This window comes from Guillardia theta (genome assembly GCF_000315625.1).
Source record: "Guillardia theta CCMP2712 unplaced genomic scaffold GUITHscaffold_35, whole genome shotgun sequence".
NCBI lineage: Eukaryota > Cryptophyceae > Pyrenomonadales > Geminigeraceae > Guillardia > Guillardia theta.
The window spans coordinates 212,257-226,472 of record NW_005434639.1 but is presented as its reverse complement, the minus strand read 5'-3'; the positions used below and the strand labels follow the sequence as shown (position 1 = coordinate 226,472).

The 14,216-nt window shown below is 55.4% G+C and overlaps 5 protein-coding genes across 5 annotated transcripts; 4 read left to right on the top strand and 1 right to left on the bottom strand.

Annotated features, from left to right (window-relative positions):
• Positions 1-1,920: 1,920 nt before the first annotated feature.
• On the top strand, positions 1,921-4,261 carry GUITHDRAFT_152708 (hypothetical protein). Its single transcript, XM_005832317.1, has 10 exons — positions 1,921-1,959; positions 2,027-2,099; positions 2,233-2,346; positions 2,656-2,769; positions 2,825-2,864; positions 2,956-3,017; positions 3,068-3,118; positions 3,364-3,620; positions 3,788-4,045; positions 4,096-4,261. The coding sequence occupies exons 1-8, from the start codon at positions 1,928-1,930 to the stop codon at positions 3,448-3,450; spliced, it is 573 nt and encodes a 190-aa protein (XP_005832374.1). The 5' UTR covers positions 1,921-1,927; the 3' UTR covers positions 3,451-3,620; positions 3,788-4,045; positions 4,096-4,261.
• Positions 4,262-5,582: 1,321 nt separating this feature from the next.
• On the bottom strand, positions 5,583-8,392 carry GUITHDRAFT_138969 (hypothetical protein; the record flags this gene model as incomplete). The annotated part of the gene is made up of 7 exons (XM_005832316.1): positions 5,583-5,603; positions 5,642-5,717; positions 5,848-5,945; positions 6,083-6,133; positions 6,298-7,199; positions 7,550-8,323; positions 8,350-8,392. The coding sequence occupies 7 exons, from the start codon at positions 8,390-8,392 to the stop codon at positions 5,583-5,585; spliced, it is 1,965 nt and encodes a 654-aa protein (XP_005832373.1).
• A 780-nt stretch (positions 8,393-9,172) lies between these two features.
• Positions 9,173-11,016, top strand: GUITHDRAFT_71355 (hypothetical protein; the record flags this gene model as incomplete). The annotated part of the gene is made up of 2 exons (XM_005832315.1): positions 9,173-9,659; positions 9,704-11,016. The coding sequence occupies 2 exons, from the start codon at positions 9,173-9,175 to the stop codon at positions 11,014-11,016; spliced, it is 1,800 nt and encodes a 599-aa protein (XP_005832372.1).
• Positions 11,017-11,871: 855 nt separating this feature from the next.
• On the top strand, positions 11,872-12,462 carry GUITHDRAFT_108659 (hypothetical protein; the record flags this gene model as incomplete). Its single annotated transcript, XM_005832314.1, has 1 exon — positions 11,872-12,462. The coding sequence occupies one exon, from the start codon at positions 11,872-11,874 to the stop codon at positions 12,460-12,462; it is 591 nt and encodes a 196-aa protein (XP_005832371.1).
• Positions 12,463-13,298: 836 nt separating this feature from the next.
• On the top strand, positions 13,299-14,116 carry GUITHDRAFT_163268 (hypothetical protein). The gene is made up of 2 exons (XM_005832313.1): positions 13,299-13,446; positions 13,490-14,116. Exons 1-2 carry the CDS (start codon positions 13,323-13,325, stop codon positions 13,822-13,824), a joined length of 459 nt encoding a protein of 152 aa, XP_005832370.1. The 5' UTR covers positions 13,299-13,322; the 3' UTR covers positions 13,825-14,116.
• The last annotated feature ends 100 nt before the right edge of the window (positions 14,117-14,216 follow it).

The window sequence follows — 14,216 nt, the reverse complement described above, 5'->3', positions numbered from 1 at the left end:
TCCCTCCCCTCTCCCTCCCTCCCTCCCTCCCTCCTCCTCTCCTCTCCTCTCCTCTCCTCTCCTCTCCTCTCCTCTCCTCTCCTCTCCTCTCCTCTCCTCTCCTCTCCTCTCCTCTCCTCTCCTCTCCTCTCCTCTCCTCTCCTTCTCGTCCCCGTTCCCCTTCCCCTCTCCCCTGCCCTCGCTCTATACACGCCTGGAACTTCCGAATCCAGCAACTGCCTTTTTCGTCTTAGGGAGGCCCCACCCCCACCCCAGTATAAAAGGCAAAGGTGCCGGTGTTGTATCCAACGGCCAGGTTAGGGGAGGGCAGAATGTCGGACGAGGAGGACATCCTAGGGGGGTCCAGGAGGTTTTACCCCAGTGGTCAGCTCCTGTCCTACATCAAGAAGGATGGGAGCGGCATCGTCCACTATCCTGATGGGAGGATAGCGGTGAACATCGTAGCAGGGGACGGGATACCCCCCGGCCTGTACACTACGTTCTTCAGGCACAAGGGAAGGAAGGATGTGCTGGGGAGCTGGAACTGCAGGGGGGAGGGGTCGATGATGTACAAGAGCGGAAAGGTGATGGTCTCTACAACACTGAGCGGGGGGGCGTACTACGACGAGGACGGTAACTGCCTGCGGCGGTGGACATGGGAGAAGTCGCCGTTGAAGGACCCCATCGACGTCAAGATCAATGACTTCCTCTCGATGAACATCACGGATCGGCAGAACATCCGATGCACCTTCAAGGCTCAGGACAAGGTCCTGGTGTTCGAGCTGGGTCAGGTGATGAGGAGGAGCGACACGTACCTGGACAAGGTGATTGGGACTGGGAGAGGAAATGAGCGGGGAAAGTTGTTCCTGGATGTAGAGAAGTGCAGAGACTCTCTGTCTAAGACTCAGGTCCTCCGTGACACGTTCAAGGCGGTCAAGGTGGATCCTGTCATGCCCAAGGACGGGACCCTCGACCCGCGTGTTGTGGAACTGGCCAACAACCCGAGCAAAGTGACTACGGAGAGCATAAGGCATCAGATCAATGTCATCACGACCATCACGACGGAGAACGCTGGTGCCCTGCATGCGCTCCCTTACATCGAGCATGAGATCGGGGAGGACGGGAAGCGGAGGCCCAAGTGGACCGAGGGGGTGGACACAAAGTCGAAGAGCTACATGCTGCAGCAGAAGGTGAGGACATGGCTGGAGGTTGAGGGGGAGGAGGGAGAAGGGAGAAGGGATGACAAGAGAGAAGAGCAGAGGACTGGGGTGGTGGAGGAAGGAAGTGAGGTGGGGAGGGAAGGAGAGAGGGACAAGGGGACAAGGAGAAGGGAGAGCAGCGGTGAAATTTGGAGTAGAGGGAGACGGGGGGGAGGGGGGGAGGAGGAGGGGGCAAGGGAGGAACTTGAAGTAACGGAGGTGGCAGATGGCGAAGGGATGGAAGTGCATCCTCCCACGAGCTGACTCGAACTCGGAGCCGGTGAGAGCCCCGGTGCTGATGGGAGGAAGGTTCGAGACCTGCACCCGGTTCGCGCCCTACTTCACGAAGAAGGTGAAGTTGCCCAGCCTGAAGTCTTCCGAGTACGACTCCTTTCTCCAAAAGGCCCCCCAGCAGCAGGTCGTCATGGTGGTGTGTGTGTCTGCGGCCTCGCCGAATGCGTCGAGCAAGGTGATCATGATTATGAGGAGGAGGAGGAGGAGCAGCAGCAGCAGCAGCAGCAGCGCAGCAGCAGCGAAGCAGCAGCAGCAGCAGCAGCAGCAGCAGCAGCAGCGAAAGAGCGGGAGCAGGGAGCAGGGAGCAGGATGAAGAGAATGGGGAAGAGGGAGCAAGAGGAGGAGGGAGAAGCAAGGGGGTTACAGAGAAGGAAAGGCAGAAAGGGAAGAAAGGAGTTTCCGTGGAGCGAAAGGGCAAAGAAAAGGAGCTGAATTTGTAGCAGGCCCTCGCGCTAATGGAGGATGTGAACGGAATAATCTGGGAGAGGTAAGGGAGGCGTCCCTCCCCCTTGATAGTGGTCCCTGACTTTTCATTTCTTCTCCGATGGGAGCAGATACGGGGATATGGACCTGAGCACGCGGAAGTGTTTGAAGTCTGCAGATCAGATTCCTTTCCGTATGATGCAGGTAATGAGCGGGGGGGGGGGGGGGGGAGTGGCAATCGGAGGTCCAGAGGCAGTGGAGGCAGGAGGCAGGAAGCAGGAGGGATGGGAAAAGAGGGAGAAAGGGGGAGGCAGGGAGGGCTGATGTATCTGAGCAGTTCGATATTGCTGAGTCTCGTCTCCTTGCCGATCGTCACAATATCAAGTCCGTCCCGATGTACCTCATCTACTCCAAAGGCAAGCTTGTCTACGCGTCAAACACGTTCACCAAGGTGTGAAAGGGAAGGGAGGTGGGGAGGGGAGAGGAGAGATAGCAAACCAGAGGAGGGAGAGGAAGAAGAGATAGAGATGGCCAGGAGACGAGGGAGAGGAGGGGAGAGGAGTTGAGTGAGAGCAGAACGAAACAGGAGAGAGAGAGAGGAGGAAGAAAGAGAGTTGACATGGGTTAAGGGGAAGGGAACAGGAAGGGGATGGGAAGATGACAAAGTGAAGATCGACGGGAAGGGAGACGAGGGAGGGGGATGGAAGGGAGACCAGGTGGGGGGAGGGTCTCCCAGATCACGTGACTTGTATGTCACCAGCGCTACGACGCCAAGGTGGAGGACCATCATCCGAGTCTCGACAGGATGTTCGAGCCCGTGCTCAAGAAGGCCTTCGGGCTGACGACTGATGACGTCATCAGGACGCTCGAGCAGGTGACGTGGGGTCTGACAAGCCCAGCTGCCGACCTGCTGAATGTTGTGCGAGCAGGCGAAGAGCGATGGGGCCAAGGGACTTTTCTTGCCCCACGGTCCAGCCTCCCTTTTCCTACACTTGCTCCTGCTTTTGCTCCTTCCCTTGCTCCAGCTCTTCTTTCTCCTCCTGACGCCTGCGCATGCCAGACCTCAAGTTCGGTGCTCCTGCTTCGTCGTTGGGTGGAGCTTCTGCTCTAGCGAAGATCATGGTGAGCGTTCTGCTCCCTCCCCTCTTGCCTCTTGATTTCCCCCTTCCCAGCCCTTCCCCTCGCCGAACTTTGCCAATCAGAAGAAGAAACCGCTCCTGCGGGTAAGTTTTCCCTCCTGATCTCCGTTATCCTACCTCTCTTTTCTTGTCTCTGCTCTTCCAGATCGTTTCTCGTTTTCTTTTCTTGATGTCTTTTCTCTTCATCGCTCCCCTCCTTTTTCTTTTCTCCTCTTCTCTCCTATTCCTCTCCTCACCTTCGCTGTTTTTCTTCTTCTCCACTTCTCTTGCTCATCCTGTATCCCTCCTACTCTTTCCTTCCTCTCCGCCCTCCTGACCAGCGCCCTCAGTCCGTAGTATGTGAGCCCACAGCCGTCGATGGAATCTTGTCTCGCATGGAATTCACCTTTGGCAAATCCGGAAAAGTCGAATCGTGACACTTTGCATCCCTTGTTTCAATCACTTGTAAATAATCTCAAACTCTTATCATGAATCAATTGATCGAAAACTTCTTGGGGTTGAAAACTGCATTCAGAATCTCCAGCTCTGCCTGCGCCTTTACCATGCCTTCTTTTACGTTCTCAAGAGCGATTTTCCTGCAGATGAGCTGGAAAGGAATTCATCAAACCAACATAAACGAGCCGATTTCAATACACACACACACACACATTAACAAACAAACAAACAAACAAACAAACAAACACATCTTAGTCATGTTTACGTCAGAAGGATGGATGAAGCAGTAGATAGTTACCATAGAGCCACAGAACTCACCGAATTCTCATAGTGTAAAATCTCTGACTTCAACTTTGTCCTTTCGTTCACTCGCTCTAACTGGCTGTGGACGATACTCAAAACGCTTTCTAACTTCTGTCGTTGTTCTCTCAACGTTTTGAAAAAGGGAGAGTCGGAAGTGTCATAGGTCGTCTCAGTTGAATGATGCTGTTTGGGGTATGAAGAAGACTTCTTAAGAACAACTCCTTGACTCGTCTTCAACATAACAATCTGTTCTCTTATGCTCTCCAGCTCGTTCTGAGAGACAGGACAGTCAAAGGCGAGCAAGGTGAGAGGACAACGGTCACCTTTGCATTTTCAAACTCCTTGTCGTGCGCATCAAACTCTGCTTTCTTCTTCTTATGCATGTCTCGTAATTCTTCTATCGGCATATCATCCCACGATGACTTTTCTGTCTCCCCCTCTTCTGGATTCATGAGCTTTTCTTGCAGCTCCTCTATCGTGTACACTGCGTTGTCAAGGGCGAATGCTTGAGCAGACACCTGGTATTTCTACTTCAAATTTTTGAATCTTTCAGTTGTAACTTGAAACTCTCTCGCTGCTCTTGGCCTTTTCTTTCCTTCCTCCATTCTCTTCTATTCCGCTTATCATACTCCTCTCTCACAAAGTTTTGACCGGTCATCAAGGACAAATATTCTCTTTCCTTTCCCTTCCTTGATCTTTCCTTTTCTCATTCATTCCCTGCCTCCCTTCGTCCTCCGTTTTTCATCCCGCTTCTCTGGTCGTTTCTCTCCTTCATGCCTCGATCTCTTCCTCTCCTCCTCGCTTTGTGTCTGATCTATTCGTCTCTCCTCTCCCCTCTCCTCCTCCCCTCTCCTCCTCCCCTCCCCTCCTCCCCTCCTCTCTTCCCCTCCTCCCCTCCCCTCTCCTCCCCTCCCCTCCCCTCCCCTCCCCTCCTTCCCTCTCCCCTCCCCCTCATCGCACCTGGTTCCTCAGTTTCTCTGTCAGTTCCTCCTCCATGGCGGTTGCGACTTCAGCACCCCCGAAATTGGTGTCCACTCCACAATCTTCGCTACCCCTACTTTTCCCTGTCATATTACCGGTCCAAAGTCAATTTGCGTCCGCCCCACCCTATCGCAATTTGTAAAAGTGTTTTTATTATTGTACCGAATAACCATGCGACGGTACCACAAAACTTTTAGTCACCATAGCCGTATGGATCCCCCGAAATTCAATCAAAGAGTGTACAGAGACTAAGTTGGCAGTATGGTGAAGTACCTCCTCCTCCTCCACCACCACCACCACCACCAAGTGGAGGAGAGGAGGAGGAGAAGTACAAGAGTTCACAAGTGCAGGAGAAGGAGTACAAGATGATGACGAAAGAACGAGCAGACAAGTTGTGCCTACGTGCTTAACACGTCAAGACCTGCAGATGATGCAGCCTGTACAGCTCAGATGGCTAAATATGCCTCTATGAAGTCAGAGGATGGAAGAACAAGATTGATACTGACTGAAGAAAGCCGATGGATCAGATTACATGCCATGTACTCGCGATGCTGTGAAGTCTGTACGAGCTTCAGCTTGCCTCGTCGCCTTCCTATCGCGCTCGAAGTCGGAAGAAGAATAACTGATTCTGCTAGTCTCAACTCTGGCATCTCTCTCCCCATCGCTGCAGCCATCTTGATGGCTAGTCGAGGCCATCGGTTGTCTTAGGAGTGACGCGGAATTCAATGGATTTCTAGTCCTACCCCACCTCCCCCATAACTCCATCATCTTGTCCTCGATTCCAGCCCTTACTCTGCTTGCCCCACGTTCGTACATTCGCTACCAGAGTTCAGGATGCGACAGGGTTGACCTGTACGCCAGTACGCCGAGTTGTGGGATCAGAATGACCTTACATGCCTCGAAGCTCACTGTCCTCTCGAGCAGCCAATCGTCCGGTTCGCAGATCTGACGGAGTCTGTGGACCCTGTTGACAAGTCAGGAGGACCGTCGGAACGGGAGAGAAAACGATCACATCGCCCACTCAAGATGAACTCCGTGCGATCTGTAGGAGACAAGTGGTTAGCATCGGCTGGTGGGAGGAGGAGCTGGACTACTCGTATTGGTTCCAGTCCATCGCGCTGAGAGCCTCCTGCAGGAGCCCTTTCCTCATCGCAAAGCAGCCGGTGAACATCAACCCGTCGTTCATGGAGACCTGGACTTAGGAGTCAAAGTTAGGATCGCTTCTTGAGACGTTGCGGACCCTGACGATCGCGTCCTGATGGGTGTTGAGCTCCACGAGCTACGGAAGACGACGGGTCAACGTGCATGCACAAGAGCGTCACGATGAACCTGAACGAGTCTGCGATCAGCGGGGGAGTATCGACCCGTGAGCTTGATGACCTAGTTCCTCTGTCAGGGAGGAGAGTGGGAGCATGGGGAGGAGGACAGGAAGGGGAAAGAGTGAGCAGCGAGCAGGAAGTTCGGAAGAAGCGAAGGAGGATGGAGGGGGAGAGAAGGCGGAGGAGAAAGGAGAAAAGAAAAGCATCTTGATTGCTTCCGCTCACCATCACATCATCTTTCACATCCCAAGTCTGAAGCGCCAGCAGCATCGACCTGCCCTCGTTGTTGCCCTGGTTCTCAAAGTCGTTGAGGTCGGTGTAGACCACGTGCCCATAGCCTTCTAAGAAGCTCCGAGACTCCCCTCCATGAACGGCCTCGACTATTAGAGGATCGGGATACCCGAGGCGAGCAAGAGCTTTGAACGTCCCCCTGTACAGCTCCTGCCGGCTCCACCTGTCATCCTCCCCAGTGACCAGCGCCGTGGTGACGAGGAAACGAATCTTTCGGCGGGTCTTGGTAGCGATGGAGAGTTGGTTGAGGAGGTCCTGGGACTTGATCCCTGTCTCTTGCACCAGGGAGGAGGAGGAGGAGGAGAAGCCAGCTCCAGAGGTGTCCAGGTCCAGGTTGTCGAACCCTAAGGTTTGAACCATCTCGCTCAAGTCGATGGAGAAGACCTTGAGCTGTGCAGCCTGACTAGACGACAAGATTCGCTTCTGCAGGACTGGGGTCGCAGACCCTGCATGAATGACCACCACCTGCGCCCTCAGCTCGCTCCCGCTGTCCTTGGACTTCAGCATCAGCACCCGCATGGCCTCTTGGTGGATGTCGGCTAGAGTTTGAGAGTTGATGACGTCACCTCGCTGGATCGGAAGGAAGGTACAACCCGGGCCCACGAGGAGGTGCTTAATGTACAATTGCACATCCGGAGGGCCGATGAACAAGCTGGGACCTCGTTGCCGCACGAAGCACAAGAATCGCATAAGACGGTCGTCGTCAAATATCGCAGCTGCTCCCATCGCGTGGAAGGCATACTGGAAGTCGTGAGTGATCTCTCCTGTGTCGGCAGCCCTCTGTCCAAGAGATATAGACTGAATCATGGCCAACGTCTCTTCCGCCTGCTCCAAACCTATCAGCACGAGCACAGTAGCGTCCTATGCATGTTCCTGAGCAGATGCAAACTTGACATCTCCCAAGGAGGGCAGACGGCAGCATTTTGGCAGCGGCAATCGTTCGAAAAGCCTGTTGGGAGGACAGAGGCACTTCCAAGACGAGTCGAAGCCAGGAACGGCCTTCATGATCCCCTCTCCTACAGAGCACATCGTTAGGGACGTGTCCGGGGGACGCTGTCTGTCGCACCCGTCAGTAAGAGCGATTGAGCATACTCGCGGAAAAATTCCGCCCGGCTGTCATTCCGACCTCCTGACTCCAACGATACTGAAAAGAAAATTAGCCCGACAACTTCTGATTAGCAAAGACCTTGATAAGCCTCCCACACATCCTCTGGCAGGAATCTCAGGTAAGCACCGGACATGCCGTCGGTTATCCTGTCGGTTATGTCGTCCAGCGTCTCCACGAACGACCTCTGAACCAAACTTGAGCGATCGAGACTTGAGGTGTCTCTGTCCTGTTGGCATTCAAACAGGCATGCCCTCCATGTGAAGTTCATCCGACTGCCGCTGCTCTCTATTCTGCGATCGTACACGTACTCGTGCTCCGACGCTTCATGCAGACAACATGCCCTCTGCTTCAAGATCCCCTCCAGTTCGCCGGAGCTTCCGCATGGCTTGATCGACATTTCTTCTGGATTGCCACCATACCACACGTGCAGTCCGTTCTTCTGCATGACCTCGCAATCCTCTTGAGTGGAGAACGACAGGATCGACAAGCTTCCCTTGAACACTTTGATCGTGTACATGCTGTCGTCGGACAACCCGAGCGTCTTGCCGGAGACATGGCAGAAGTAGACTGAGACGTCCTCAAGCGCCTGGAAGAACACATGGTGCAACCCCTTACATTCCCTGTCTTCCCTCCACTGCCATCCTTGGCTGCCGTCTGCGCACATGATCTCCAGCCATGTCGACGAGTTAGCGATCTCGTAGCTCGGATGGCACTCGTCAGAGGACACATGGTCTTCCGTGCTCGTGCTCTTCTTGCCGATCTTGTCTGCACTCACGTCATCCCGCCTCTCAACGTGGAACTTGGGGAAGCTCTCCGTTGCTGCTACCTTGTCCCTCGTGAAGTGAGCGTGAACTGCGTTGTCGGGGTGGTTTTCGCACCAAATGTGCTGATCCCTTGCTCTCCTCCCGCAGCTCTCAGCATGGCATGCAGAATTTCTCCTCAAACGCCCTTCATCATTGTCCTGGTAGAGCGCCCTTTCCTGCTTGTTCTTCTCGCAGCGCCCTTCCAGCATGCAGCTTCCTGACTTTCGAGGAATGAGGCTCGAAGAGCTTGTGTTTGAGCATAGCGAAGAAAAGGGGAACAAGAGGACAAGGAGGACGAGGAGAATCGAGGATGAGGAGGACGTGGGCGTGGAGGACGTGGACATGGAGGTGTCGGAGGACGAGGTTGAGGACGTGTCGGAGGACGAGGACGTGTCGGAGGACGAAGAAGAGGAAGAGGACGAGGACGAGGACGAGGACGAGCTTCCAGTCCTCATCCCCCTGCTGCCTCTGAGTCAAGCGAACTACCGACTGAGCATGCCGCTTGTGGACTTTTCCGCTCGTTACGCCCGTTATTTCATCGGGGAGACAGGGACCAGCAATGCTGTGAGGGGCGGGAGGGAGGCGGGGGGAGGAAGAGAGAGCAATCTTGTAGATCAGAAGACAGAGGAACAATGTTGCGTGCTGAGACGCCATAGAGCAGGTGCAGAGGAAGAAGAGTTTCGGATGAGCGGGCTGGGTCAGCTGCCCCAGCACCTCCAGCTCAAGGTGCTTTCCTTGCTGGACGACGGGACTTTCCGGTCCCTCGCAGGTAGAGCTGGACTTGAGGTGAACCCATTGAGCTCTCGATACAGGGGGGTCCCAGGATGGAACAGAGAAGGCAGACCGCAGCTTCTTGGAAGCGACTTCCAACACGTTCGACGCCGAGTCTGCGATCAAGATGGTTAGGGAGAGAGGGTTCGCTGTGTTCGACGGCTTCCTGGGGAGGGATCAGGCTGAAGGCGCGCGGGGGGCAGCGCAGAACATCTTCCGAGCAGGTCTGATGAGAAGAGCTGGGATGGGTAAGGACTCGACTGCATGGACGGACGTCCGCGCGCGAGGGGACGAGATCATATGGATGAGCTCGCTTCTGGAGAGGAAGCTGTCGGGCGACCTGAGTGACGAGGCTCTGACGCGGAGCATCTCCTGCATGGAGGTTTGTGCGCTCCTTCATGACTTCCGTCCCTCACTCTCCCTCCAGGCAGTGTCAGACTCCATCGTCAGTGCGCGGGACTCCCTGGTAACCGCGTTATCGCAGACCTTCACGTGCGAGAAGGCCACGTTCCAGCTCGCCCGGTACGCGCAGGGCGCCTGCTACGTGCGGCACTCTGACGTGAGCGAGACCAACGCTGGTCGTCGACTGACTTGCATCTACTACTTCAACCCGGGTAACTCTGTTCTGCCTCCCCTCACGCCTGACGTGTAGCGGAAGGATGGCGTGAAGAGCACGGGGGCGTCCTGCGGCTGTACCACCCCAAGGAAGGGCTCGTCGACGTCGCTCCTCTGTGCGATCGGCTCCTCCTCTTCCTGCCCGACATGGAGCATGAGGTCTTGCCGTGCGCGAGTGAGAGGTTCGCCATATCAGGATGGCTGTACGGCCCCAGCTCGTTCTTGGAGAGCTGTCAGGCCTTCGCAGCAAGACGAGAGGAGGAGGAGGCAAGGCCGGAGGAGATCTTCGTCTCGATCGTCGCCTACAGGGACCCCGAGTGCCCCAAGACCGTGCGAGATCTGTTCCAGAAAGCCAAGCTGCCCAAGAGGGTGCATGTGGGGCTGATCTCGCAGGTCGACTTCCAGGATGACGAGGACTGCTTCTTGCATGAGGGTGACCTGCCGGAAGGATGCGAGGAGAACGTGCGGGAGACCCGGTTCCACTGGAAGGAAGCAAGAGGTCCGTGCTGGGCAAGGTACCTCGCACAGAGGCTCTGGGCAGGGGAGAAGTACTACCTCCAGATCGACTCCCACATGCGGTTCGCTGAGGGGTGGGATGAATACCTCATCTCCCAGCTGGGCTCGTGCCCGAGCCCTAAGCCAGTGCTCAGCACGTATCCTCCCGGATACGACAGGGACCATCCCGTCCCCCAGCAGTCTCCCAGCACCCTGTTGTGCGCATCTCAGTTCGGCGAGGAAGGCATGCTGCGGATAGCTGGGAAGATGCTGAGGCAGAGGCCGGCGGCTCCTCGGGTGAGCCTGTTCTGGGCAGCTGGGTGCTCCTTCTCCACAAGTGAGCTTTTGCTGGAAGTTCCCTACGATCCCTCGATGAAGTTTCTCTTCTTCGGGGAGGAGCTGACCATGCTAGCCCGCATGTGGACGCGGGGGTTCGACGTTTTCGCGCCCTGCCACCCTGTCGTGTTCCACTGCTGGGATCGGAGCTACAGGTCGAGCTTCAAGGAGGTCGCCGACCCCTTCGACCTCCGCTCCCGATCCCTCCTGCGGGCTCGGTCGATCTTGAGGATGGGGGAGGGAGAGGAGACAGTGCGGAACGGACCCTCGGGGCAACGAGCTCGTCCCGAAGCTCCTCCGAAGGAAGCAACAGACAAACTAAGTCTGCACTACAACTGCTACCAGCTGCACTCCTTCTTCCAGAACAGAAACTCGTGGGACTGCGACTTCGAGGAGGCACAGGTCTCGCCCATGCAGGTAACCTCCCCTCCATCCCTCCCCCTCCTCTCTGAGATCCCACTGCCAGGGCCTGGACGGCGTGTACGGAGTCGGCAAGGAGAGGAGCATGGAGAGTTTCTTCGGTGATGCCCTGCCGCTATGTTGTTCGCGTCGTCATGCTGACTTGATCCGCAGACTTCATCGGAGTTGACTTGCAGCACAAGGCCATTAGCGCAAGGGCGACGCTGGGAGGGCTCGACCCTGACGCCTTCATATAGCTGTGGAGTAAACAAAGGAGGACGAGGATAAACCCTACAAACCCGCCTCAATGAAACACTAGGAAATGAAGGAAGCAGCGAAAACCGCTACTCCAAACACGCGGCAAGCCCGGCGACGGCATGCACGACTCAAGCAGGGGAACAAGGATCAGGACAAAGAGCAGTAGCGCAAGGCCCCTGCGAGGAGGACGGTAAGACCCATACGAGAGCGATACTGCCGAAACAGGCGAGCACGCAAACACAGATAAAGTTTACAAGGGTTCAAAGCCTACTTTACTGAGTAAATAAGAGGCTAGAGTCGGCCCCAAGGTTCAATCTCGATCGTATCGCGGGGCAGTAAAGTAAACCCCTATGCCCTATATGCCCTCCCTCCTCTTCCTAGCAAAGGCAGCAAATCAGAGCCTCCCAGCTCAACACTCAACTCCCTCCCTCCCTCCCTCCCTCCCTCCCCCCTTCACTCCCTCCCCTCCCTCCCTCACTCACTCACTCCCTCCCTCCCTCCCCCCTTCACTCACTCCCTCCCTCCCTCCCTCACTCACTCACTCACTCACCTCCCTCCTCTCCTCTCTGCCTGCCAGAGATCCATTCAAGGCACTTAGATCATTCACCTTTTGCAGACGGACTGGTGTCCAGAGCAACCCATGTGATCCGTCCTGACTCGTTCTGTGAGCTAGACCTGTTCTTCTTTCGTGCTAGTGAGTAGAACAGTGATGAGTCAAGGAAGATGTCTGCATCCTTGCTGTGCAACCTACGGGAAACCACTGACAAACTGATTTATGGTCTCAGCTTGCCGCGTCAAGCAGCGGGGATGGCGAACGATTCAACTGATGTCACGGAGATCGCAGTGCTCCTAATGCAAGCGGAACGTATGCCCGAAAATTTGGGAGATGTGCTTGATGATATCATCTTTCTAGGACAAGGTCTGCAATCGATCCTTGCTCTGAGTGCTTCCCGAGTAACATGCGTCATAGAACGGATTGTTCAAAGATCGTCAAGATCACCAAAAACGAGCATCACTCATGCAGAGAAAGAGCGTCGCAAAGCTCTGCTCGTCGCCATTCTCACCCGAAGCCTGCAGAGGCTGGAGGAGTGGATGAGCGAGTTCGCCAACAAGCCGGACGTGAACTTCACTGTCGGCAGGGACCGCTACACTCCTCTGATGCTCGCGGCGATGCGAGGGGACATGGAGGTTGTGAGGATCCTTGTGGAGAAGATGAAAGCAAACAAGCATGCGAAGACATACCGCGGCGACAAGAGCGCGGCGGACTTGGCGGAGGACGAGGAGATAAAGAGATACTTGTCGGCTCAGGGTTGAACGAAGCCAATAAAGCAGAGACTGACGAAACCTCGCAAGCAGCAATCACACTGACTCATTCCGTCACACTCCGGCAGGTCAAGTTGTGGCGCAGTGCCAACCGTTGACCCGCACTGAACGTTCACTCAAAGTTGACTTAAAAATCAGTACGAGGACAATCAGGAGAGTCGAGGAGGCTTGACCCGGGCCGAAAAGACAGCGAGAACCAAACCTAATGAGGAGTCCTGCCGGCTGCTGTCCCCGGGCCCAACTTACTAAGTCGCCGGCGCCGCGGCCCGGGATCGCGGGACTGGGTCCCGGGATGCTAGCGGCCCGGCCGGGACGAGGCCCGGCCCGTCCGAACTGATCCGAGGGAACGGCAGCCGCTAACTGTCCTCGTACTGATTTTTAACTTAACTTTGAGTAAAGAATATTTCCCAGCAGACATGCCGAGGTTGTGCGGCAACTCTGGTCCTCGTCCCTGCTCCTTGCCAGGGCCGGGGTGGCTATAGCTCTTGCCCAGCTGTGCTGGATCAGTAGCTGGGAGCTGGATGATGTGCTGCTGTTAGTGGGGGCTGAAGTTAGTGAAAGGGAGGTAGTTAGGGGAGGAACGCGGGAGGAAGCAACGAAACATGAAGGGGTGAGGTAGGAAGGGAGAGAGGCCGAGACCCACGGAAGAAAACGGAGAAATGGAGGGATGGAATGTGAAAAGAATGGGAGGGACGGGGAGCAGGAGGAGAGAAGGAATGTACTGTAAAAGTTTTCAAGTGGGGAGGGAAGAGGGAAGGAGGAGGAGGATTTTGTGCTTTCTCCTAACCATGGTTGGTAGTGGTGAGAGGAAGAGCTGACGTTGGGTAGGGAACACGAACGAGCACCAAGAGATGTCACAAGCACCGGACGATGACGACAGTGATGTGATTAATCTCTTCAAGAGAGGATCCGATGACGATTTTGACTCGACTGAGTGGATTGATGCTCTCTTGACTCGAGCTATTCAGTCACCAGGTAAGAGGTGAGGGATAGAGTTGACTGCTGAGAGGTTGTGCAGGGCCAAGAATGCGATCCGCTGTCGCTTCTCCAACCACAGTCGATGATGCAGAGAAAGAGCGTCGCAAAGCTCTGCTCGTCGCCATTCTCACCCGAAGCCTGCAGAGGCTGGAGGAGTGGATGAGCGAGTTCGCCAACAAGCCGGACGTGAACTTCACTGTCGGCAGGGACCGCTACACTCCTCTGATGCTCGCGGCGATGCGAGGGGACATGGAGGTAGTGAGGATCCTTGTGGAGAGGTTGAAAGCAAACAAGCATGCGAAGACATACCGCGGCGACAAGAGCGCGGCGGACTTGGCGGAGGACGAGGAGATAAAGAGATACTTGTCGGCTTGAAGGCCGAGGAGAACGTCAGAGCCAATAAGTCCTTAACTTCCTCCTCCATTGCGTTATTCCTGTATGCTTTGACATGCTCCTAAGATGTAAACCGGCATGCAAGAACAGCCTGTCCCTGTATCCAACAGCCTCCTTCCTAAACCCTTGCGTAACTGTTCTCTGTTCCACATGTCTCCACCAGATGTCGGATGGGATGGTCACAGTCTCAGCAGCCCTCCTCCTTAGCCTTGTCATCTTCTCTGAGATCGATCGAGCAGACGCGCAGGTGAAGGAATAACATGGAACAACCTGCACAAATTCGTCAGCCGTCCAAGGATCACAAAGGATATACACTAGGCGAGCCGGAATCGAAGGGAAGTGGGAGGGAGGGAGGAGTTCAACGAATAGAAGAC

Bases quoted from the DNA above. Each gene is read 5' to 3' on its own strand.
- GUITHDRAFT_152708 (XM_005832317.1), top strand. From the start codon at position 1,928: ATGGAGGATGTGAACGGAATAATCTGGGAGAG. The intron at 1,960-2,026 runs GTAAGGGAGGCG...CGATGGGAGCAG, and splicing joins AACGGAATAATCTGGGAGAG to ATACGGGGATATGGACCTGA. The intron at 2,770-2,824 runs GTGACGTGGGGT...TTGTGCGAGCAG, and splicing joins TCATCAGGACGCTCGAGCAG to GCGAAGAGCGATGGGGCCAA.
- GUITHDRAFT_163268 (XM_005832313.1), top strand. From the start codon at position 13,323: ATGTCACAAGCACCGGACGATGACGACAGTGATGTGATTAATCTCTTC. The intron at 13,447-13,489 runs GTAAGAGGTGAG...GAGGTTGTGCAG, and splicing joins TCGAGCTATTCAGTCACCAG to GGCCAAGAATGCGATCCGCT.